Consider the following 26,510-nt stretch of genomic DNA (forward strand, 5'->3'; position numbering starts at 1 on the left):
CACTGCTCCCTGCCTTTTTAAAACGAAATGTATTTTATGCTTATTATTATTATTATTATTATTATATTATTATTATTATTATTATTATTATTATTATTATTAGTGTACTGGGGATTGAACCCTGAGGCATTATACTTTCAAACTATACCTCTAATCCACTTTATTTTTATTTTATTTTGTGTGTGTATGTGTGTGTGTGTGGCACTGGAGATTGAACCCAGAGGCAGTCTACCTCTGAGCTAAACCCCCAGCTTGATTTTATTTCTTATTTGGAAATAGGGCCTCACTAAGTTGTGGAAAGTCTTGCTAAGTTGTCGAGGCTGGCATCAAACCTGCAATCCTCCTGCAATAGCCTCCCAAGTCCTGGGATTACAAGCCTGACCAATTGTCACCAGGCCCCTAACATGAAGCTGGTATTTGAAACATCTTATATGAGAGAACTCTAAGGCTCAAAGGCATATGAGTTTGTCTCCCCAGACACACATTCTCCAGACCCCAGTGCACTGCATTCTTGCTGCACGAGGTGCCCTGCTACCCAGTTCTTTAGTCCCCACCACTTTCCTTTGGAGGAAGAAGGCACCCTGTTATGGTTACAAATAGAATGTTCCCTGAAGAGTTTATGTAATAATGTTCAGAGTTGATAAAATTGATGGATGTACTAGGTAGCAACCTAGGCAGGTAGGGCATGGCTTGAGGAGGTAGGTCCCTGGGAATGTGGCCTTAGGGACTGTACCTGTGTCCTTGAAGCCTGCCTGCCTGTCTGTCTGTCTGTCTGTCTGTCTGTCTCTCTCTCTCTCTCTCTCTCTCTCTCTCTCTCTCCCTCCCTCCCTCTCGGTTCTGATCTCTATGATGTGAGAGCAGGGGACTCGCTCTCTCCCTCTCTCTGCTTCCCGCTGCCATGCCCTGATATGCACAGACCTGGCCTCACTTGAACTGAAGCCTCGAAACCTCCAAAATCATGAACAAATAAATCTTTCTTCTTCTAAGCTGTGTGTGGTCAGGTTTATTGGGTCACAGCAGTGAGAATGCTAACCATAATACACACCCTTTGGGAATGTCAATGAAATGCTATGTATTTCATCTTATTCTCATCTGGCTAGAATACAGACACACTGACGCAGAGCACAGATCTCCCCTTACTGTTCCTTCCTAGGTACTAAAAGACTAAAAAAAAAGGGAGACAGTAATATACCTCAGTAGAGCTTTCAAGAAATTAAGCCTAAGACATTATGAGAAGGTTTGCTTTTAGTGTACCATTCTAAGCTTTATATTTCTTTTCTTCCTTTTTATAGTAATGAGGATTGAACCCAGGGGCATTCTACCTCCAAGCTACACCCTACAGTTCCCCCCTTTTTAAACATTGTTTGATTTTGTTTTTAAACAGGATCTTGCTAGGTTGCTGAGAGTCTCACTTCATTGCTGAGGCTGTCCTCGAATTTGTGATCCTCCTGTCTGAACCTCCCAAGTACTGGGATTATACGCATATGCCACCATGACTGGCTAAGCCTTACATTTCCACATCTAGAGAAATCCTATCCTCTCCAATTCTCCACTGATTAATTTTAACGTGTGTGTGTATATATGTGTGCACACATGTACATGAGAGAGTGCTCATGTGTGTGTCTATTGGATAATTTCACCAAAAAAGAAGACTTCTATGAATGAGTCCTTTCCCTGCCAATGCTCTATAGGCAAACCATAAGTGGTAGCACAAAATCAAAGCTAATTCCAATAGTAACATTTTTAATTCAGAAAAATGGCCCATGTCTGCATGAAGATGACATGTGCATAGGTCAGACAGTCTGGGTCTCAATGAAGCTGTTTATATAACATCACTTAAATGGTGAAATACTTAGTATGCATTTAATTGACAATAGGTTTAATAAGAGACAGTAACCATAGTAAGAACTGTTTAAGAGCTTTTTTTACATTTATTTTTTATTTTTCTTCTTTTAACAATTTTTTATTGAACATAAATAGTATACATTTAAACTATATTTGGTGCCCTCTTCCCCCCGCCCCCGTTTTCCCTTCCCCCCTCCCACCAATGGTTGTCCAGGGTAACCAGAGCTTTTTAAAGGACTATTTAAAAAGGAAAGAGACTAATAGTTGATAATGCAAAGGACTAGTCTGTCAAAACAACTTGAATTGGGAATTGGCAAATTGTTATTTGTATTTCATTCAAGAAAATAAGACAACACATAAATATAAACTGTTATTTGAATTTCTCAAAAAATAGGGTTGATAAAGGAAGGTTTTGAATTTCTCAAGAAAATAGGGTCAATAAAGGAAGGTTCTGCAAATGTAAAGTATTTTAGCCATCAGACTGGCTTCCATGACCCATGATTTGATTTTCTTTTAAACTATCGAGCTTGATTACACATAAAATTACTTAGTTAAAACACCAAATTAGGCAGGAAGTATAGCTCAGTGGTAGAGCACTTGTCTAACATGAGTGAGAAACAGGGTTCAATGCTCAGTATCTAAAAAAAATTAAAAAAATTTAAAACCCACCTAATTATCCATCACCCATCTGATTTGAAGAACAACTCCCAATTTCTCTGTTTAGATAAATAATAACATAGTTTATACTTTTAATAATTATCTCCTATTATGTGTCAGTAAACGACATAGAGGATCAAATGATTTGGGTATCCTCGTAGATGAATCAGGAAAATTTATGGTTTATTTGTAGGGAAAATCTCAGCCCAGAGGCAGTGCAGCACAAAGGAACAACACTGGGCACTAGAGTCAGAGAGGGAACGACCTTGACTCAGTTCCACACTATCTATGTAGCCTCGCCTGCCCCACTTATCATTCTGAGTTGGGGTTCATCAGCGGAATACCCGACATTCTCTACTTGCAAATGCACAAGTGTGTGCTGGGCTGGTGTGTAGAAACACACAGCCTCCGCAAGTGCCATCACAGAGAAGGACTGATGTGCCCTTCCTCCCACCACTCCTCTCCAACCTGGTAGCTGATATAGTAAGGAAGGGTTGCTTAATCTATGAAATGGGAAAAATGGCTTCATCTTGACTTGGTCTTAGCCTTCTTGTACAAGGTGAGGAATCTCCTTGCTCTTCCAGCCTCCATACTGTGAGCAAAAGCAGCAGCCTTTGGCAGCCCCAGCAACTTCCAGAATCTCTCCGTTGAAGCCTCCCTACTTGTGAGTTAACCAAGCTAACACTTACAGGGCATCTATCTCCAAAACATGAAGTAATTATAAGGAAATCCACTGATAAAAGCTAAGCTATGTATTACAACATAGGTTTACCAGGAAATTTGGCTCTTAAAAATCAACTGTTTAATCATAGGTTAACTCCTTGTGTCTATTTGCGATGCAATGGAAGCCTGAGGGAAAATCTGTATGTGTTAACATCCAACCATTATCACTTTCTTACATTTTTTCTTACAGTTTTAGAATGTATGTAAAAACAGAAATAAACATATGTAGTTGGGTACAGTGGCACATGGCTGTAATCTCAGTACTGGGGAGGCTGAGAGAAGAGGATCACAGGTTTGCAGCCAGCTTCAGCTATTCAGTGAGAACCATTAGCAACTTAGTGAGACCCTGTTTTAAAAATAAAAATAAGCCGGGCGTGGTGGCGCACACTTGTAATCCCCGTGCTTGGGAGGCAGAGACAGGAGGATCACACAGGTTCGAAGTCACCCGCACTGGCTTCAGAGACTCTGTTTCCAAATTTAAAAATAAAGTATAAAATGGGTCTGGGAGTGTAGCCTGGAGGTAGAAGGGCTTCCAGGAACCCCAGTAACAATAAATAAATAAATAAATAAAGAAAGAAAGAAAGAAAGAAAGAAAGAAAGAAAGAAAGAAAGAAAGCCAAGTGTCGTGGCACCTATCTATAATCCCAGTACATGAGAGGCTGATATAAGAAGATCACAAGTTCACAGCCTTGGCAATATAGTGAGACTCTCAGGAACTTAGCAAAACTATTTAAAATAAAAACAGGCTTGGGCTATAGCTCAGAAGTAGAATGCCTCCAGGTTCAATATCCAATACAGAATACAACAACAATAACAACAACTACTACTACTACTACTACTACTACTACTACTATACTACTACTACTACTACTACTACTACTACTACTACTACTATATAATAACAATAACTTTTTTTCAGTACTGGAGATTGAACCCAGGGACATTCTATCTCCAAACTATACCTCCAGCCCTAGTTTTTTATTATTTATTTTGAAACAGGGTTTCACTAAGTTGCGGTGGCCTCACTAAGATCTGAGGCTGTCCACAAATCTGCAATCCTCTTGTCTCAGCCTCTAAGTACTGGGATTACAAGCATGTACCACCATGCCCAGCCAATTATTATTACTTTTTAAAAAGGTTGAAGTTGTAGCTCAGAGGTAGAATGCCTCTGGGTTCAATCCCCAGTACAAAAAATACCCCACAACATAATAAAAATATATATTATATATATATGTATGTGTGAAATTACTGTACAAACTGTAGCTACTATATTTATACTGGCTAGAAACAATTTTAAAACCTTCACAAAACTGCAGAGTGGTTTTGACAGAAGAACAAGTCCAATGGACAGGCATTCTTTCATAAAATGAGTTGAGAAGTGTTCCCTCTATTTTCTGAAAGAATATATGTGAGATTGGTATTATTTCTTCCTTAGATGCTTGATACAATTTGCCAGCAAAGCCATCTGGGCTTGTGGGAAGGTTTTCAACTGCGAACTTTCAATTAGCATAGGGCTGGTTTAGTTTTTCTCTTCTCAGTTCTGTTTTGATAATTGTGTCTTACAAGGAATCTGTCCATTTCACCTACTAGCTTGTCAGGTTTACTTGCATGAAACTGTTCATAGTACTCCTTCAGTATCCCTTTATTATCTAAAGGGTCTATATGGATATCTCCTCTTTTATTCCTGATATTGGTAATTTGTTTCTTTCTTCTTTTTTTCACCAATTGATCTAGCTAGGGTTTATCAATTTGAAAGGTATTCTATAGTTCCTAAGGCTGATGCTATACTGTCGATTAAGATCTTTTTTCTACAGACCTACTGAAAAGGCCGCCCTTAGTCCTCATTCCAAAAGAGAGCTGAAATAAGTACCATGCCTGTTATATCAGGAAGGCTTTTTTTTGTTTGTTTGTTTGTTTTACAAATTTTTATTGAACATATTTGGTTTACATTTAAGCTATGCTTGGTGCCCTCTCCCCCCCACCCCCATTTTCCCTTCACCCCTCCCACCAATGATTTTCCAGGGTAACCATGCCACATTCATAATTTTACACATGCCACATTCATAATTTTACACATATTCGGATATAGACCCTCATTAAACAAGTTCAGCATTCCTCCTCTCCTATCCTTCCATTCAAACTTTGCTGGTATTTCCCCTCCATTATCTGGAGTCCCACTAGTATCCTCTATGTTCCCTAGTTTGGGCATATTAAAGGAAACATATGTATCTTCTCCTTCTGTGCTTGGCTGATCTCACTTAACCTTTTGGAAGGCTAATTTTCACACAATATCCCCACAATGAGTGAGGGTAGGAGCCACTCACACTTTGTAAGGGCATTTAAATACCTTTTAAATAAATTAGTTATTTAAGTAAATAACTAGATCCAGCCATGGTCCAGTAATCCCAGTACTTGGGAGGCTAACACAGCGAATCAGCCCAGCAATACATGTGGGGCTCCCTCCGACTTGCCCCGGACATTTTTCTTACATAGTGTGTTGTCCAGAATTCCAGCACATGTGTGAAAAATTCAAGGTAGATTGGATTGGATTGGTACTGGCTGCCGCCGCTACCGCCATTTTAGTCTGCTCTGCAAAACTTTTTCTTACATAGTATGTTGTTCAGAGTTCCTGAGCATGTGGGGCAGGAACAGTCTACTTTTGGAGAGATGTCTTCAAAAATTCAAGGTGAATTTGGTTGAATCTGTCTGCCTCTCCTGAATACTGGCCACCATTGCCACCTTCTTGGTCTCTCTTAGAGTATGTTGTTGTTAAGTATTCCTGTGCATGAGTGGCAGGAGCAGTCTGCTTTCTAATTTCTTCTGCGATATCCCTCCAAAAATCACTTTTCTTGCAGTGGCGGGCACTACGCAGCAGTCTTGCCTCTAATTCTGCCATTATCCACTCTCTCTCCTATATTTCAGATAAGATGCGATGACTGGAAATGTTTCTGTGTGTTGTTCCATTCATCTATTAAATAAAAATCTGTTGTCCAGGGTTTCTCAGGGGGACGCATGTCCTATTCGGCCGCTACTAACCATCACCGCTGTGGTCATTGTCGCCACTGTAGCAGCAGCTGCAGCCGCCGCCATCGTCCTCCCTCTTCAATATATATAGATATAGATATATTTTTGGTGGTACTGGGGTTCCTGAAAACCCTTCTATCTCCAGGCTACACTCCCATACCTATTTTATATTTTTTTAATTTGGAAACAGGGTCTCTTAAGCCAGCGAGGCTGGCTTCGAACCTGCGCGATCCACCTGTCTCCGCCTCCCAAGCACAGGGATTACAAGCGTGCACCCACCATGCCCGGCTTCAATATTTTTTAATAGAAGAAAACAGTACATGTCTTTTGCAGGAGTTGGGAACCCAAGTATTCAGTAGCAATATGTTTTGTCTCCCCACCAAGAGCGGAGGCCCACAGCTTTACCATGGAGAGCAGGCTCTGCTGCTCCGAGCACACCCAGCCCCAGCGCTGCACAGAGGAGCGCGGCGGCCAGGAGCACCCTTGGCCGACCCGACTATGTGGGGCTCCATCTGACACAACCCGAACATTTTTCTTACATAGTATCTTGTCCAGAGTTCCTGAGCATGTGGGGCAGGTGCAGTCTACTTTTGGGGTGATTTCCTCAAAAGTTCAGGGTAGATTAAAATGAATTTACCTGTCTCTCCCCAATACTGGCCATTGCCACTGTTGCCATCTTGGCCCTCCTCCCGAGCATTTTTCTTACATAGTATGTTGTCCAGAATTCCTGAGCATGTGAGGCAGGAGCAGTTTTTTTTTTTTTTTAGGAGATTTCTCCAACAGTTCAAGGAGGGTTGACTTGGTTTTATCTACCTCTCCTGAATACTGGCCGCCGCTGCCACCACTGTCTCCACCTTCTTGGTCTGTCTCTTCTTTCTTATATTTTAGTTAGGAAGTTATGGCTATAGATGTCTCTATATATTGTCCCAATCAGATATTAAACCATAATCTGATGTCCAGGGTTTCTCAGAGGAATACCTGTCCTATTTGGCCTCTGCCAGCTATTGTTGCAGCGGCCGCAGTCTTGCTGCGGCCGCGTTTGCCAATGCGACTGCGGCCACCGCCATCTTCCTGGAAATTGCAAGGTATAGGTTTTTGCATAAAGAAAAGTATTCACTTCTCTGATAAATCCTCAGAAGTGAAATTGATGGGTCTTACAGCAATTTCAACTTTAGTTTTATAAGAAACTGCCGCTTTGTTTTCCAGAGTTCCTGTGCCATGTTGTTCTTCCATGCAACGGGCTATGTAGAAGAGTTCTAGATTTGAAAATAGACATGAAATTCACTGATAGTGAGTCACCTATCGTCTCTGAGTAGGTGCAGAACACAGTAATAAGCCATCTGGGAGAAGGGAGAAATGAGGAAATTATGCAGGTAAATTAGTGCAGAGTTTCTTATGCAAAACCCTCTTACCTTCTTTAAACTATATCCGGCATGGAAAATAATTGGAGGCAGCAGAATGTTGAAAAATACTTCTGGATCAAATGTTACCTAAAAGATTAAAATAAAGAAAGCAAATGTTTAGTTTAATACCATCTGGTGCTGTATTATTCCCTTAATATTGGAAGTTATAGGTTAAAGTTTGGATATTTGGAGCAAATGACGTCATTCCAGAAGGGAAGTACCAACTTCCCTGTGGACAGGCATGTTCTTCTCCCTGGAGCACTTTTGACTTAGGATTGTGGTGTTTTAATACATATTAAGATAATTTGATAAAATTTTGAGAATTTGTGGGAAACTGTTGGCCAGTGACTTTGAAAAAGAAATATAAGCATCTTTATTTTGATCACATCTTTATTAAGTTTTAACTGCAATAAAAATAGAGTCATGAGTATTGATGCCCTGGATTCTCATAGAATCCTTTAAAGACATAATTGCACTGAATTTAAGACTCTTCTGTGCCATAATAATTGATGTGGCCTATATCAGTCATCTGTGAGTCCAGGAGCTTCTTGAACATCCACATAAATTCACCAACTCTAAACGGGCTGAAATCACTCAACTGATTTGGTTGATACACGGAAATCACTCCAACCTCTAGACAGCAAAGTCTTATCACATCCAGGAAAAAGTTAAGCATTCTATAAGCATAGTGTTCTAAAGCATGTTTATGTGGGCAGATTAATTGACTTTTACTACAATTAACTAATTTAAATTCTTCATTTTAATTATTAGAACTTAGCTATTCTCTCTAGAAATTGGAGATATTAATCAGCCTAATTAAAAAATGGTCCTTTTAAATTACATTTTATTCTATCTCCTTGCTACAGATAAGAGTAGTCTGCAAAGCAGGGAATGTCAGAATGAGAGGAAGCCTTGGAATCTGGGCCCAAGACAGCAGGACTTGCTAGAAAACACCAAACCCTATAATCTATGAGTTAGCACAAGGGTGTTTTTTGTTTTTTCAGTACTGGAGATTGAAACTAGAGGCTTTCTACATCTGTGATACAGCCCGAGCCCTTCTTTTATTTTTTGTTTTGAAACAAGGTCTTAGTATGTTGCTGAGGGCCTCGCTAAGTTGCTGAGGCTGGCTTCAAACCTGCCATCCTCTTGTCTCAGCCTCCCAAGTAGTAGAATTACAAGTGTGTGTCACCATGCCCAGCTCACAAGGGTTTGCTGACACCCAGTGTCCTTCACATCAGTCAAGCTCACACTTCTTCATGCCTCTTCTTCCCTCAACTAGCAACAACAGTCTTGCCCTTCTTTGTTCTCTCAACTTTGCTTTGTGTGGTAAAATTGTGAAGAGAAGAGATTTGAATAAATATTTTCTAAAGGTAAAATGGCCATAATCTAAAAGATGAAAGTGGGTTGGGATCTTTGCCCTGTTTCTCCCATCCCACCCAGCTGGAGAGGGACTCCGTCATTTCAAAAGAGCATTTGCATTCCAGTTCACAATATTTATGGAAATCCCATGCTTTCTTAAGAATTGTTGAAAACAAAGAGCACAATAGTACTGCCACAGGGACACAGACCAAGAAGGGAATGCTTCTCCCTAAGGATTAGTATAGTTCAAAAACAATAATTTAATTTTTGGAACACACCTACACTCTTTCTTTGACTGTAAGTCTTCATACATATTAGCTCGTTCTACTTCAAAAAGAGCTCCTTGTGACTGGGACCTCCTAGACTGCTTGCTATCTAAAATCCTCTGCTGATCAGCTCTCCTCTCTAAGTAACTGAAAAATATATATATATAATATATATATAATATATATAATATATAATATATATAATATATATTTAATATATATTTAATATATATATAATATATGTGTATATAAAATCAATGAATGGTGATCTCTCTTGCTTATCCTAGAACTCACCCATATGAAGAAATACATAACTCTTTTTGTAGAGTATTTTTTGTTTGTGGTACTAGGGATTGATCCCAAGAACATTTTAACTCCAAACTATGTCCCAGTCCCATTTTATTTTTATTTTGAAACAGAGTCTCCTTAAGTCGCTGAGGCTTGAACCTGTGATCCTCCTGTCTCAGCCTCCCAAGTACTGGAATTACAGGTGCATTCTACCACACTCACTTTCCTATGGAGTATTTTTGCCACCCCAACATCAAATGAAAAACAATGCTTGAACTTGGACCATAAGTCCTTCCTCTTCCCTCAAAGATTCATTTTTTGATGACAGTAAGTATACAAATATTTGTAGAATATATCAAAGGAGCTATGAAGAATTAACAATCAGCCGGGCATGGGCACACGCTTGTAATCCCAGCATTTGGGAGGTTGAGACTGGAGGATCGCGGTTCGCAGACAGTCTCGGCTACTTAGTGAGACCCTCTGCAACTCAGTGAGACCCTGTTTCAAAATAAAGAATAAAAAATAGGGCAGGGGGTGTAGCTTGGAGGTTGAATGCCCCTGGGTTCCATCCCAGACCCGCAAAAAAAAAAAAAAAAAGAATTAACAATCACATTTCTGAATACTGAATAAGTAAAAGTAAAATCAGTGCTAATTTTAAAAACAAACAATCTAATTTCTGAACCACAGCCAGGATAAAAGAAAATATGGTGGTTAGAAACATGAGGTGAGAGGGAACATAGTACTCCACTGTGGGATTGGTGGCCCACCATCAGCTATAAATCCTAGCAAACCTGAGAGGGTCACATGGCTGAAAAGTTTGGAATAAAATACCATTTTTTGCCAGGTACAGTAATATATAGCTGTAATCCCAGTATTTGGGAGGTTTAGGCAGGAGGGTCACAGGTTCCAGGCTAGTGCATGATAATTTAGTGAGATTCTGTTTCAAAAGCAAAAATAAAGGACTGGGAATGTAACTCAGTGGTAGAACCTCCCCTGGGTTCCATCTCCAGTAATGGTCCCTGCAACCTGCAGATTCCTTCCTTCCTTCCTTCCTTCCTTCCTTCCTTCCTTCCTTCCTTCCTCCTTCCCTCCCTCCCTCCCTCCCTCTCTCTCTTTCTTTCTTTGGAATTCAGCGGCATTGTACCTACAAGTTACATACCCCCAGCCCTTTTTTGTAATTTTGAAACAAGGTCTCACAGAGTTGTGAAGGGCCTCCCTAAGTATCTGAGACTGTCCGCAAACCATGATCCTCCAGTCTTCACCTCTGGAATGCTGGGATTACAAGCCTGTGCACCACCACACCTGGCCCAAACTGCAGTATTCTAAAATCTAGGAGTCCAGATAAGAATAAGTTCAAACTCCAGTGCAAACCACCACAGAGATAAGAAGAAATGAGATGTTCTTTCAGGGTTGAATTGTCAAACCAGTCACACAGATGGTTGACTATATGCTTTCAAGATTGAAAATACTTTTTATTTTTCACTTAATTATGTTTTCTTAGTAAATCTTTTACAGAAGTCTCTACCTCAGGTACTGAGTGTTGTGATATAACTAGCATATCAATACTGAAAAACTTAGCTAGGATTTCTAACTTTTTAATAAAATTAGAATGTAAAATTCATCTGTTAACCAGGAATCAAATGTCATGTGGCATGCAGTTTGGATATTGCATGAACAGCTAAGGAATTGTCTGTTTTAGTGCCAAAGATGATTCGTTGCTGATTTTGGCCTGTACAGTTTATGTAAAACTTTCATGGTAGAAGACAGGCTCTTTGCTCAGAGGTTTGTCTCTGGGAAGATTTTGTCAGTTCCAAATGTTTTATCAGTTCCAAATACAGTTTAGAAGATTCAATATATATTGATCGTATCCCAAAAGCTTCTTGCAAAATCAAGAACTAGAAACATTACTGCTATTCCCAGTGTTCGTAAGGATATGGATGGAGCCAGGGAGTCATCACCCAGGCACCCACTCACCTTCCGCAGCATGTCATTCTGCTCTACGCTGTTGATCTTGCCAGGACTGATTTCTCCTTTCAGAGTATATTCAAAGAACTTCCCGCTGACATTCACTAGTAAGGTGCTGAAGGCCCTGTCTTCCTGAGTACAGCTGAGTGACTTGTCACGGCCACTGGTGGCAGGAGTGCCATACCTCAGGATTACTCCAACGATAAGTCCTGAAATAGAGAGGAAAGAAGACATCAGGCCTGAGGAAGGAAGAGAGTATGGCAATAATGGCACCACTGATTTTCAACAACTGAGAAATGCAAAGGAAATCTTAGAAACCAAGTCCAGAGTGTGTATTTTAGGAGCAACTGCATGGTCCTTTAGAAAGCATCAAGTTGTCATTTATTCTGGTCTGACTTACGTCCCCCAGCCACCAGAGGGACAAAGTGGAATGACACCTTTGGTGGTTTTTATGGCACTTCTCATCTTGTCTAATTCCTGAGGCTTCTGGTGGAGGAAGATGGGATGATCCGTAGCAAAGTTGTTGTTTTCTGCCCAGGCCAGCATAAGGCAGAACTGCTGAGCCCTTGATTTTCCCCAGAAGCATTCAGCGAGGACCAGGCTGCTGGAATTTCTAGTTGCTCTAAATGCAGCCTGCTTTGCCACACACCAGAAGGAGGAAAAGAAATGCTTTTGCTTAGGTCATTTCAAATACTGGGTATCATGGAGAAAGTAATTATACCCCTTGGGAAGCTAAATGCTGCGGCATAAATTGGAGCAGTCATGATTCAGGGGCCAGAGAGCAGGTTCCTTGGGGCTATGGCTATGATGCAGCTAACATAATCAGCTCCAAGTCTTTAAGTCTCATTCCCTTCTTAGTTGTGACATCTCACTAGGAAAAAATAGCAACAGCAAAATTGGGCATAAGCATTCAATTCCATGAATGAGGAAGGAGAGCTACTCCTTTGGTCCTAGACATGAGTCAGACGTGCCCAAGCAAAAATGACTGAAATTTGGGGGAAAAACAAATAAATGATGGCTAAATAGTATCTATAATTCTCTTAGAAGGAAATTTTCAGAAATCTCTCTAAATTCAGTAATTTTCTAGTAATACTAAAAGACAGAATGGTAAAATGCTTCCTCATCCCATTTGCCATTAATAAAGATAGTTACATCTAAAAAAGAAAGAACAATGTTTACTATATTTTTTTTGGTGGTATTGGGGGTGGAACCCAGAGGCTTTCTACCTCCGGGCTATACTCCCAGACCTATTTTATACTTTATTTGGAAATAGGGTCTCACTAAGTTGCTGAGAGCCTCACTAAGTAGCTGAGGCTGGCTTCGAACCTGTGCGATCCTCCTGTCGCAGTGTCACAAGCGTGGGGATTACAAGCGTGCGCCACCACGCCCGGCTATATATCCTGTGTGCTGTACTTCGTATCTTGTGTGTCCCCTAAAGATCCATGTGTTAAATTCTAGTCCTTAGCTTGGTCCTATTGGGAGGTGGTTTCAAAACCTTTAAGAGGTGAAGCCTAATGGGAGGTCATTAAAGGGATGCCCTCAAAGAGGTTAATGGGACCCCAGCACCTCCATCTTCCATTTTTTATTCATGGCCATGAGACTAGTGACTTGTTTTACCACTCACTCCTGCCATGATGTGTTGCCATGGGCCCAAGCAAAAGGGACAATCAGTCATGGACTGAAACCTCCAAAACTATGAGCCAGAACAAAGCTTTCTGTTTTATGTTAATTATTACAGATATAGTAACCGAAAGCTGACTAACATACTATACTACATATTGTTATAGTAACTGAAAACTAACACAATATGTATAATGTTCTATAATATCTCACATCTCCAAGACTAAGAACTTATGATACATTGTTGAATAGCAAATCACATATAAAATCTAGAAAAATACAATTCTGTCTATATTTTATTATTATTACATTATTATAGACCTATATTAATTAATACTTATAGTTAGTTCACTTTTGTGAAAAAATAGCCTTAAATTTTTATTATAGCTAGGCATGGTGGCAGAGGCTTATTTTTTTTTTTTTTTTTTTTTTTTGGTGGTACTGGGGTTCCTGGAAGCCCTTCTACCTCAGGGCTACACTCCCAGACCTATTTTTTTTATACTTTTTTATTTGGAAACGGTCTCCTAAGCCAGTGCGCGCGGCTGGCTTCGAACCTGCGCGCTCCTCCTGTCTCTGCCTCCCAAGCGCGGGGATTACAAGCGTGTGCCACCACGCCCGGCGGCAGAGGCTTATAATCCCAGTACTGGGAGGATAAAAAGGAGGATCACACAGGTTCGAAGCCAGACTCAGCTACTTAGTGAGGCCCTCTGCAACTTAGTGAGACCCTGTTTCAAAATAAAGAATAAAAAATAGGGCTGAGACTATAGCTCAGATATAGAATGCCCCTATGTTCAATCCCCAGTACTTAAAAAATGTCTATTATAAACTCAAAACAAGTTTCTTAATAATCTCGAGCTGACCAGATATGTAATAAGTTGAAAACTTTTAAAGGTGCATGAAAAACTCAAACTTTAAAAAAAAAAACATGGTTTTCATTGCCAAAACAAGATGCCATGAGGGAAAAGTAGTAAAAAATAAAATCCATAATACAGATGGCTCTAGTTATCTGGAAAATGGGCAAAAGACAAGCACTTAAGGCCTTCACTGGCAATCCTCTGCTAGGTCTTAACTGCTAGCAGTTACATCCATTTCCTCTTGTTGGATGACAAAGCAGACAACGGCAGAGATAGCCAACTCTCCACAGGCCTGCCTGCTCCGCCTCAGGAGTACGCTTCTCTGCTCCCATTCATTCTCTTGGCCACCTTATGAAGGCTTAGGGCTTTCTGGTGTCTGTGCAGGTGACTGAATCAGTGGGGAACCTACACTGAGGTGGCTGCCGGCCCCGAGTCCCAGCTCCTAGTCCTCTTCATTGCTCTCTTAGGCAAGGAGGGGCCCTGCACAACTGTGGGGTATAATCCCAATGCATCATTAGTCTTTCTTGTCCCACCCAGGATGCTGGTGCTTAGGGGCATTCTACAAGCCCTCCTCCTTTCCCACTCTCTCCATGCTGGTTATTCTGCTGGTGACCACGTGGAGGCCCCCACCGTGCAGAGAACTTGGATCACGTTTACAGAATGCTGCAAACTTACTGCCTGACACTTTCCCAGGGCCCACGGCCTTTGCTGCCTATGCGGCCCTGTTTCTCCTTCAACAACGGCAAATTCCATAGGTTCTGCATTCCCTACACTATGAAGGTGCTTCCTGGGGCGTATTCTTCCTTGTGACAATCTGGTGTACAAATATATCTAGCTCTGTGTGAGTCCTGTGCAAAAGAAAAAAACAACAGATGTTTATTTAACTAACCATTATAATGTTCCCAAACTTTCATTAGGATGACCTTCATGTTCCTGTCTGTGGACTGCCACACCATCCGCCTCTGCCCATGGTGCCGCTCTGAGTGTCTCAGCCTCGCTGCTCATGGCTAAGGTCATGTGGATGATGACTGAGACCAGCTGCGGGTGGCACTAGGGTTGCTCATAGCTCCCCAGGCTTTACTCTCTCTTCCAGATGGAACTCTGTAGTGCATTTTCATTTTCGTTTTTCTCTCTCTTTTATTTTGGTGCTAAGGATTGAACTCAGGAACATTCTACCTCTCAGATATGCCCCCCAGCCCTATTTTATTTTTTTATTTTGAAACAGGGTCTCACTAAGTTGCTGAGGCTGGCCTCGAACTTGTGATCTGCCAATCACAGCCTCCCAAGTACTGGGATTATAGGTGTACACCACTACATCCAGCTACCTGTATCAATTTTTATTTTTATTCCTATCCCTGGTTCAGCAGCTATTTTCCGATGAAGTTGTATATGACGAAAGTAATTCTGTGGTTCTTCAACACTCATCATTACACAAAATTATTTGGCGAGCCTGGAGAATGCTGCCTGTCATACCACAGAACTTAAATATCATCAGCAGGAAACCAAAGAAGTCATTTTTCAGAAACTGTCTCCCAAATCTAAACCTATTTTGTTCAACACACTCTTTTCTGGCTTTACTAATTTCATTGTTGGCAGAGCCAATAGAAAGTCTATAAACCACAGGGTCCTCACAAGAAATAATATGCAAACAAGGGGGGTTATATTTGCAGACACAATCCTCAATCACAAGAAACATTCTTGAAGTTTCTTCCAGTGATCATCATCATCACTATTATATCTAGAATCATCAGATAATGAACATTGTTTTTCATGGTTATAAAGCCTTATCCTCCCTACCCAAAATGCCTGGTATGCCCATATTAAAGACGGGAGACAGTGAAAGTAAAGTGCCATCCCTCTGTGCTTACAACACAAGACAGCACAGCAAAGATACAAGGCTAATACCATCCTGACAGTTTTGACCAAAAATGTACCACACCACCGGGTACACCACTAAATGCCCAGACGTTTTAGATTCGTACTTAATACCAGTATGTTCCATGGCATATTAAATTCATGTTTAGTGTTTTACACATTAAGAATGAACAGGATATCAGGACAGGAGACTAGGTATTTTGGTGAGAAAATGATAAAAGACTTGGAGACCAGCATATTTCATCTATGGGATCTGAAGATGACTCATAATAGGAAACTGTAAACAGATTGTAAGTACAAGAAATTAAAACATAAATGATATTTCTTAAGGCTTAGAGAGTTCAGTATTCACAGAAGAAAGGAGAACCTCGGAGGCACTATTTTTTTTTTTTTTTTGGCGGTACTGGAGATGGGACCTAGGGGCATTCTACCACCAAGTTATACCCCCTGCCCTATATTTTATTCTTTATTTTTAAACTGGGTCTCACTAAATTATGGAGGCCCTCACTAAGTAGTGGAGGCTGTCTGCAAACCACAATCCTCCAGTCTCAACCTCCTGAATGCTGGGATTACAAGTGTGTGCCACCATGCCCGGCTGGAGGCACCGATTTGACTGACTCAACAGTACAGCATTCCAGACTACAAAGAGAAAATAACCTACTGTGCATGTGGGCCAGAAAAAAATTGCACCAAAGATTTCAGCTGATGAAGAGGGACTCACTGATTTCACAGGTAAATGACTAATGTCAGGTAATAATTTAGCTTTGAACTTCTGTGGAAAATAAATGTGGATGAAATTCTTTTTACTTTCTTTCAACTTTTTTTTGGTATGGATGGTACTGGAGATTGAACCCAGAGGCATTCTACCTCAGAGCTATAGCCCCATCCCTTTTAAAATTTTGAATTTTTAAAAATAGGGTCTTGGTCTTATTAGATTGTTGAGAGTCTTGCTAAATTGCTCAGGCTGGCCTCGAACCTGCAATCCTCTTTTCTCAGTCTCCCAAGTACTGGGATTGCAGGCATATATCACCATGCCCAGACCTTTAATGTGGCTGAAAACAAAATGGTGAGCTCAAAGGTGCAAAACTTTAAGACAGTTTCAACTTGTGGGCATGAAAAACCTCATTTCACAACTATATTGGCATGTTGTGCTGATGGTATATAATTGCCAAATTTCCTAATTTTTTAAAGATATAACCTAGAAGAAGAGAGGAAAAACCCTACATGTATTTTATAGATATGCCCACCCCAAAATTGGCTGTGTGAGGAAAGAATATAATCATGAACCAAATGTGGCTTGAAAATCCCAGAGGGTCATTCAAGAAACCAGCCTCCATTCGTCTGGTGCCAGTTTGCCTTTGGTGCTGGCAGTTGCCGGAGGGCAGCTGAACAAGTGGGCACAGTGTAACTGTAAACAGGCAGCTGCCAACTGCGATATGTAAATGTCTATATCCAGGAGCCTTGTTAAAGAGGGAGGGAACAGGTGCATGGATGTACCGTTCTCTGCTGGTGAGGCCTTGCCTTCTCCTATGAGCCACTCAGTGCTGAGGATCACCAGGCCCCTTTGGCCAGCAAGGTGGGAGGGAGGTCCGTAGGGGATGTTCTAAGTTCTATTTGAAACAATGAAGAAAGAAAGTATCTCATTTCACAGCCAGTGGAAAAAGTGTTTGAAGATAGTGAAAACTACAAATTGAGTACTCCTTATCTGAAAGTGTTTCAGATTTCAGACTTTTCTGGATTCTGTAATATTTGCAATAGCCTTTAATAAGTGAGCATCCCTAATCTTGAAATTCAAAATCTGAAATGCTCCAAAACTCAAAACTTTTTGAGCATCATCTTGGCTCTCCAAAAATCTCCAATTTTGGAACATTTCAGATTTCTAGATTGGGAATACTTCACCTGATTTCCAATCTAGTGAATAAAGAATCCAGTTGATTCCTGCAGACAGAAACAATTACTTTTCAAGTTTGAGGGTAATTTACAAGACTGTTTTTATGGTGCTGACAACTGAGCCCAGGGGCACTCTGCCACTGAGCAATACCCTCAGCCCTTTTCATTTGTCATTTTGAGACAGTGTCTCAATAAATTGCCAAGGCTGGCCTCAAATTCACAATCCTCCTGCCTCGGCTTCCCAAATTTCTGGGGCTACAGGTGTGCACTTCTGTGCCCAGCAGGACTTGACTTTTATCTTTTATAGCTTTGTGGCATGCACAAGTATGTACTACCATGCCTGGTTGATTTTTGTTAAGAATGAATGTTACAGGCTAGGTATGGTGGTACACACCTATAATTCCAGTATTTGGGAGGCTGAGACAGAAGGATCACAGGTTCAAGACAAGTGCACTGCAGTTTAGCAGGACCCTGTTTAATTTTTTTAAAAACAAAGGACTAAGGTTTTAGTGCAGTGGCAGTGCGACCCTTGCTGTGATCCAGTACCACAAAAAAAGATAAGAATAACTGTTGTAGGCCTTTTCAATACCTTCCTCTACTTGTTCTGTTGCTTATTACACAGCTGCGCTACTCATTGATATATTAAAATTAATTTAAGGAAAACACACTCAAAATATTTTTGTTGATAATTTTGAATATGCAGCAAAACACTTTTGAAAACAATTTTATTGAAATGCAATTTGCATACCATAAAATACATCCATTTCAAGTGCACAATTCAACAGTTTCTAGTATATTTGCAGAATTGTGCAACCATTACTATACTCTGATTTTGGAACATTACCTTTGCCAGTCCCTCCCATTTACGCCCATCCTCAGGCAATTACTGATCTACTTTCTGCCTCTACAGATTTCCCTCCCCATCCATTTCATGTAAGTGGTATCATACACTATGCAGTCTTTTGTGCCTGGCTTCCTTCACTGAGCATAGTGTTTTCAAAGTTCATCCAAGTACTATAATCCCAGTACTTGAGACGCTAAGAAAGGAGGCTCACAGGTTTGAACCCTTAGCAAGTAGAGAGACTCTCATCAACCTAATCAGATTGTTTCAAAATAAATATGAAATAAGGCTGGGGGTGCAGCTCAGAGGTAGAATGCCTCTAGGTTCAATCCACAGTACCACAAAATAAAGTTTATCCACACTGAAGATATATAAGTACTTCATTCCTTTTTACTGTCAAATATATATATATATATAGTTTCCCCATTGTTATTGTCAATAATACTGCTGTGGATATTTGTATACAAGTTTGTGTGGATATATGTTTTCCTTTCTCTAGGGTAGACAACTAAGTGGAACTGCTATGCTCTATGCTAAATCTATGTTTGATATCTTAAGAAAAAGCAAAACTGTTTTCCATTTGGGAAACTGTACCATATTACACCCCCACTAACACTGTATGAGAGTTATAGTTTGTTAACAGGCTCAATGACAGTTGTCACTGTCTTATGATTATACCTATTTTAGACAGTGTTAAGTGGTATCTCATTGTGGTTTTAATTTGCACTTCCCGGATGGTTCCAGATGTAGAGCATCTTTTTATGTCCTTTTGGGCCACTGTATATCTTTTTTGATAAAAATGTCTGATCATTTAAAATTTTGTCATATTTTAAATGTGGTTATTTTACTGAATTTTAAGAGCTCTTTATGTACTCTGGATATAAGACTCTTGTTGAAAATATGATTTTAGCTGGGCATGGTAGTGCACACTTGTAATCCCAGTTCTTGGGAGACTGAGACAGGAGGATCATGAGTTCATGGCCAGCCTCAGCTACTTAGTGAGGCCCTCCCCAACTTAGTGAGACTGTTTCAAAATAAAGAATAAAAAATAGGGCTGGGGTATAGTGCTCAGAGGTAAAAATGCTCCTTTGTTCAATCCCAGCACCATAAAAAAGAAAATGTGACTTAAGCCAGGTGAAGAGGTGCACAATTTTCATAGACTCTAAGTAATAGTACTTAGGAGACGGAAAAAGCCAGTGTATGGTAACTTAGTGAGACACTCTTACAAAATTAAAATTAAAAGGGTTATAGTTCAAAGATAGAACATACCTGGGTTCAATCCCTAGTACCAAGGGAAAAAAGAAAATGTGATTTGAAAATATTTCACTAAGTCTGTGGCTTATATTTTGTTTTAAGCTTTTTTATATTATATTTAATGTTTTTACTTTTTATTGTCATATAATAAATTTGATTTTTAAGTGGTCTATAAATTTTAATATACATATATGGATTTGTCACTATAGTAACAATATGAACTGTTCTATAACTACACAAAACTCCCATGTTAGTACATGTTAGTACATGTTAGTACTTTGCCCAGTATACAACATCAGCAACCACAGATTTGTTTCCCATTACAAGAGTTTTATCTTTTCAAGAAGGTTAAATAGATGAAACCATATAGTATATGCAATCTCACTTTTGAGTGTGTGGTGCTAGAGATGGAACCCAGGGGACACTCTACCTTCAAGCTACAACCCCAGCCCTATTTCATATTTTATTTGGAAACAAAGTCTCACAGAGTTGAGACTCTCGCTAAGTTTCTGAAGCTGTTGTCAAACCTGCAGTCTTCCTGTCTCAGCCTCCCAAGTACCAGGTTGACAGACATGCTCCACCATGACTGGCTTAGTATTTAATCTTTTGAGACTAACTTTTCTCATTCAGCCAGATTCATCCAAGTAATGTGTATAAATTAGTACTTGCTTCTTTTTATTGCTGAGTAGTACTCCACTGTGTGAATATACAAAAGTCTGTTTATCTCTTCACCTACTGAGGGACATTTGGCTTACTTCCAGGTTTGGCTGTCACACACGAAGCTTCCATGAACAGTGAAATGGTTTGGATCTGAAATGTCCTCCAAAGTCTTGTGTGTTGAAAGTTTGGTCCACAATGCAGCAATGTTCAGAGGTGGGCTTTGGGGAGGTGCCTGGAGCATGAGGCTCTGACCTCTTCTGTGCATTCATCTACTCATGACTGAATGGACCACTAGGAAGTATATTTCTTATCTTTCCTCTTACTTCTCTCCTTGCTATCTCCCTCTCTGTCTCCTTCACACTGCCACGAGCTGAGCAGCTTCCCTCTACCAAACCCTTCTGCCATGATGCTCTGCCTTACCTCGGGCTGACCATGGGCTGAGGCCTCTGAGACTGAGCCAATAGAAATCTTTCATCCTCTAAACTGTTTTTCTTAGGTATCTGTCACAGCAATAAAAAGCTAACTAAAGCTGGGCGTGGTGGCGCACGCTTGTAATCCCAGCATCTGGGAGGCTGAGACAGGAGGATCGCGGTTCACGGCCAGCCCCGGCTACTACTTAGTGAGGCCCTTTGCAACTCGGTGAGACCATGTTTCAAAATGAAGAATAAAATATAGGACTGGGCTTGTAGCTCGGAGGTAGAATGGCTCTAGGTTCCATCCCCAGTACTGGGAAAATAAAAAAAGAAAGAAAAGCTAACTAAACACAAACAGGTGTGTATATGAACATGTTTTCATTTCTTAAGGGTAAATATTCAGAGTGGGACTGCTCAGTCCTATAGCAAGTGTGTGTTTAACTTTAATAAGTCAAGCCCAGAGCAACTATACTATTGTGTAGCACTCCTCGCAGTAGTGTATGAGCATTCTAGTTGCTCCACATCCTCACTGACTTTGTGTATCAGCAGTGTCAGCCATTCTAATAGGTGTGCAGTGATGCTTCTTCATGCTCTCCCTAATGGCTAATGACGTTGAATATGCTCTCATGTGCTATTGGCCAGCCTAATATCCTCTCTGGAGAAGTGCTTCCTCAAGTCCTTTATCCATTTTCAAAACTGGAATGTTTCCTTATTGTTATTATTATTTTTTTTTTTTGGTGGTACTGGGGTTCCTGGAAGCCCTTCTACCTCCGGGCTACACACCCAGACCGAATTTTTATATTTTGAAACAGGGTCTCTTAAGCCAGCGTGGCTGGTCCTTATGATTTTTTTTTTTTTTTTTGGTGGTACTGGGGTTCCTGGAAACCCTTCTACCTCCAAGCTACACTCCCAGACCGATTTTATATTTTTATTTGGAAACAGGGTCTCTTAAGCCAGCATGGCTGGCTTCGAACCTGCGCGATCCTCCTGTCTCCACCTCCCAAGCGCGGGGATTACAAGCATGTGCCACCACACCTGGCTTCTTTATGATTTTATTCCATACACAAACTAGATACAAATCCTTGGCACAAATATATTACCTACAAATATTGTTTCCTAGTCTGTTCCTTGTCCTTTATGTCTCTTGACAATATCTTCAGTAAAGCAAAATTTTTAATTCTTTTTTTGTGTGTGGTATTGGGGATGGAACTCAGGAACTTTGTACCTCTGAGCCACATCCCCGCCCTATTTTTTATTCTTTATTTTTGAAACAGGGTCTCACTGAGTTGCAAGGGCCTACTAAGTAGCTGAGGCTTTCCTCGAACCACGATCCTCCTGTCTCAGCCTCCCAAGTGCTGGGATTACCAGCGTGTGCCATCACACTTGGCTAAATTTTTAATTTTGATGAAGGCCATTTCATCAATTTTCTTCTATTGCTCGTGGTTTTGGTGTCATATCTAAAAAAATATTTGCCTAACCCAAGGTTATGAATTTTTTTTGTTTTCTTTTTTATACTGAGGAATAAACCCAGGGGCATTCTACCTCTGAGCTATACCCAAAGCCCTATTTTACTTTTTTATTTTGAAACAGGATCTCACTAGGATGCTGAGAGTTTCTAGAAAAGTTGCTGAGGCTGGCTTCAAATCTACAATCCTCCTGCCTCAGCCTCCCAAATACAGGTATATACCACCACGCCCAGCTATAAGTTCCTTTTATGTTTTCTAAGGATTTTGTAGTCTTGGCTCTTTTATTTAGGTCTCTGATACAATCTGAGTTAGTTTTTTGAGTATGGTCTCAGGTTAGGGTTTAAATTTGTCCAAATTTATCCTTTTGCAATTTTTTTACGGTACTGGGGGTGGAACCTATGGGCATTGCACCTCCAAGCTACACCCTCAGTCGTATTTTTAGTCTTTTTATATTTTGAAACAAAGTCTTGCTGAGTTGTGAAGGGTCTCGCTAAGTAGCTGAGGCTGTCCACGAACCTCCATCCCCTGGTCTCCACCTTTGCATTTGTATATCTGATTGTCCCAGCACCATTTCCTGGGAGAGGATGGGGAACTAACCTGTCTCAAATGAATTCACTTGGTACCTATGTAAAAGTCAACTGACCATAAACATTAACAGTTTATCTCTGAAGAAAGCGTGATAATTTGGAGGTGGTAGTCAATACAGCCCGTTCCATTTGCCAGAAGTCTTCCATGATGTGGATCTAGAGGCAATGAGAAGAGTCCCTTTTCTAAATGTCACATTCATCCACTGTTCTTACCAAGATGCAGTAAGTTTTCTCTAATAAATGTTCCCACATTTGTTATATGACTCTATGACCACTGGTCAATTTCATCTCTTTTTTTTCCCCTGTAGTGTTAGGGATCACCTAGGGGCATTCTGCCCCTGAGCTACACACTCAACCTCATCTATTGTATTCTTTATTTTGAAACAGGGTCTCATTGAGTTGCAGAGGGCCAGTTAAGTTGCTACAGCTAGTTTCGAACCTGTGATCCTCCTGTCTCAGCCTCCTAAGGACTGCAATTACAGGGTGAACAACCATACCCAGAGTAAACTGTCATTTTTTTTAAGTGTTTACTTGAAAAAAATTTGCATAGTCACCACAGATAAAGTCATTTCAGGATCTTGACTCCTTCGGCTTTTTGCAAGCCCCAACATTTGGCCTCTGCAGTCCCCCTGACTTTCTTCATTCTCTTCTTGTGTTCCTTTCGCTGTTTTCCTGAGGTCTTTTTCTTCTCATATAGGACATGTCTCACCAGTCTATGTTTGGGTTTATTTTTCTTTGCATAATCCAAGGAATCATAAATCATGACAAAGCCAGTTGTCTTGCCACCACCAAAATGAGTCTTGAATTCAAATACAAAGATGACAGCTGGTGTTGTCTTGAACATTTTGGCTAATTTTTCCCAAATTTCTGCCTTAGAGGTACTGTTGCCTGCCCAGGGTAAAGGACATCAATGACCATTTGTTTCCTCTGAAATAGCTAATTGGTCATGAATGTCCTGGTCCAGATTGTTACTGTGTCATTCATAATGGCAGCAGAATCTCAGAAAGCCAAGGCATAAATTGTCATTCTTGGCAATGTTTTCCAGTTTTATTGCTCTGCTCTGCTCTGAGGAGAGAATATGTACTCTGATGTGCCCATTCCAAAGTCCTGCCATTAATTATCCACTCTTACTACCTGCATGAGCATAACAACAGAATTCCCCAAGGCTTGTTATTTTGTTATGCTTTATACTATTTTTTACTCAAAATTTTGTTTCTTTGTGACATAGCTAACTAATTTTAATGCATTACTTGTTGCTTTATATTAATTTTGCCGGTACATTTATTTTGCCTAGGCAGCATACAGTAGAAGAATTTGGTGGATTCAGGAACAGGAAACCTGGATATGTAACTTTGATTTTCACTTGGCTGTAATCCAGAGCAAGGCATCTTTCCATTGCTCCTTTTTAAAATTGGGCTGTTGTAAGAATACAGTGAGAACGTGTTATGTCGAAACCCTTTATGATTTGTCAAATGCTGCACAAATGCTTTTATGAACCCTTTAGAAGAGTTATTTTTCCTTGCATTGTCCCTATTGCTATAAAAATAGCACATACTGGGGGATCAGTGATTAGAAAGAGAAGTGACGTGTAGGCTGGAACAAAGTAAGAAAAAATACTCCTAGAAAAGATGCTACTGAAGCAGGCATGGTGGCACACTCCTGTAATCCCAGTACTTGGGAAGCAGAGACAGGAGGCTAGGTTCACAGCCAGTCTTGGCAACTTGGTGAGGCCCTCTGCAATACAGTAGGACCCTGTTTCAAAATAAAGAATGAAATGGGTTGAAGTTCAATTCCTAAGCCCCCCATACACACTACTAAAAAACTACCTTTTGTTGAAGTTCTAGTCAATAGATGGACAAGATTCCAATACTTATGGGCACCTTTGGTAGCTTCTTGGGTACCAGTAAAACCAGAGTTTGTGTGACAATTTAAAAAGGTTTTAACCAGTGGAAAATTGAGCAAAAACATAATTCTCTATCAATAAATGTTGATTTTATGGGGGGAGTGCACCAAATACTGTGTTGCTATATGCTATTGTCAAAACTATATGCTATTGTCAACATGATCCACATTAAGATGTAAGACTATAGTGCACCAACAAAGTAAAAAAATAAAATAAATAAAAATTAAAATAATTTTTTGCCTAACTTAAAAAAAATAAAATAAATGTTGATTTTATTTTAGAAATTTCTCTTTGAAATTTCCCAAATACCTAACAATTAGTAATAAAACAATATAGTCATACAATATATCATCATGTAGCACTATAATTTTGGAAACAAATAGTAAGCAAATTTATCATAACAGTCTGCCCAGATTAATACTGTTCTCTATAAAAAAATTAAAAGACTGCAAGAAAGATGGATTTCATAAAGTTGTCAACCTCACTATTTAAAATTCCCATTTAAATGGGAAATAAGTATCTGCCATATAATAGGCTTAACCTGGCATGAGGAATACAGGTCACTCATTTTATTGCTCAAATTCTTTAGTGTATTTGGGTCACTTAAATTCAGATGACCTGCACTGTATTTTCCACTATTGCCTGAGATTCATCATTGGCAGTGAGCCATCTGAGAATGAGATATGATAGCCATCAGGAACAGAGCCACAGGCCCACCTGTTTATCCAAGGAGAAGCCCTCCCCTTGCATTCCTAAACATCATACAACACTCACAGATCCAGATCCCATGCCACTGTTTAAAATGCCAATTGGCTAAATGTGGTGGAGGCTGAGACAGGAGGATCACAAGTTCAAGGCCAACCTCAGTAAATTTAGCAAGACTCTCAGCCATCTAGTTAGATTCTGTTTCAAAATACAAAGTAAAAACGTGTGGCTCAGAGGTAAAATGCCCCTTGTTCAATCCCCAGTACCGCCAAAAAAAAGAAAAAAAAAGTCACAGCTGGAAAGGACAAGTCCAAATATCCATCCCATTTATAAAACACTATCCAGAGCCGGGCGTGGTGGCGCACGCTTGTAATTCTAGCATTCGGGAGGCTGAGACCAGAGGATCACAGTTCGCAGATAGCCTCAGCTACTTAGTGAGGCCCTCTGCAACTTAGTGAGACCCGGTTTCAAAATAAATAATAAAAAATAGGGCAGGAGGTGTAGCTTGGAGGTCAAATGCCCCTAGGTTCCATCCCCAAGCCCATAAAAAATAAAATAAAAATAAAATAAAATAATAAAATAAAACACTGTCCAGTAACAGGCCTAACACTGCAGTATTCAAAGCCACCTGGAGAATGAGTAGAATTATAGTGCCCAGGTGCTCCCAAGTGGCTTCTGATCCTGTGCATCTGGAATGTGGATGAAGTACCTATATTTTTAAAAGTTTCATCTTTGTTTCCAATGCACACAACTGATCTCCAAGATTTTCAGCACCAGATTATCACATGAATAATCCACAGTAATCCCATGGATCTATGAGGGATTGGTCCCTGGACCCTTCCCCCAGGATACCAAAATCTAAGGGTCCATCAACTGATGAATAGATAAGAAAAATGTGGTCTGCTACATGCC

At 40.2% G+C, this 26,510-nt stretch overlaps 1 protein-coding gene and 1 pseudogene across 3 annotated transcripts in view; both read right to left on the reverse strand.

The window, feature by feature from the left end:
- Positions 1–26,510, reverse strand: part of SLC9A7 (solute carrier family 9 member A7) — a gene marked incomplete at both ends in the record, with an annotated part of 172,412 nt that overhangs the window by 89,204 nt on the left and 56,698 nt on the right. For both annotated transcript variants that reach the window (XM_080719250.1, XM_080719249.1), the window contains 2 exons: positions 7,662–7,739; positions 11,540–11,739. In XM_080719250.1, the coding sequence (XP_080575376.1) occupies positions 7,662–7,739; positions 11,540–11,739 (278 nt within the window). The remainder of the gene's footprint in view (positions 1–7,661; positions 7,740–11,539; positions 11,740–26,510) is intronic.
- On the reverse strand, positions 23,561–23,974 carry LOC308279405 (small ribosomal subunit protein eS24-like; annotated as a pseudogene). The gene has a single exon. The product of its transcript is annotated as a small ribosomal subunit protein eS24-like (transcript).

The sequence above is a fragment of the Muscardinus avellanarius genome (assembly GCF_963383645.1).
Source record: "Muscardinus avellanarius genome assembly, chromosome: X".
Classification (NCBI taxonomy): domain Eukaryota; kingdom Metazoa; phylum Chordata; class Mammalia; order Rodentia; family Gliridae; genus Muscardinus; species Muscardinus avellanarius.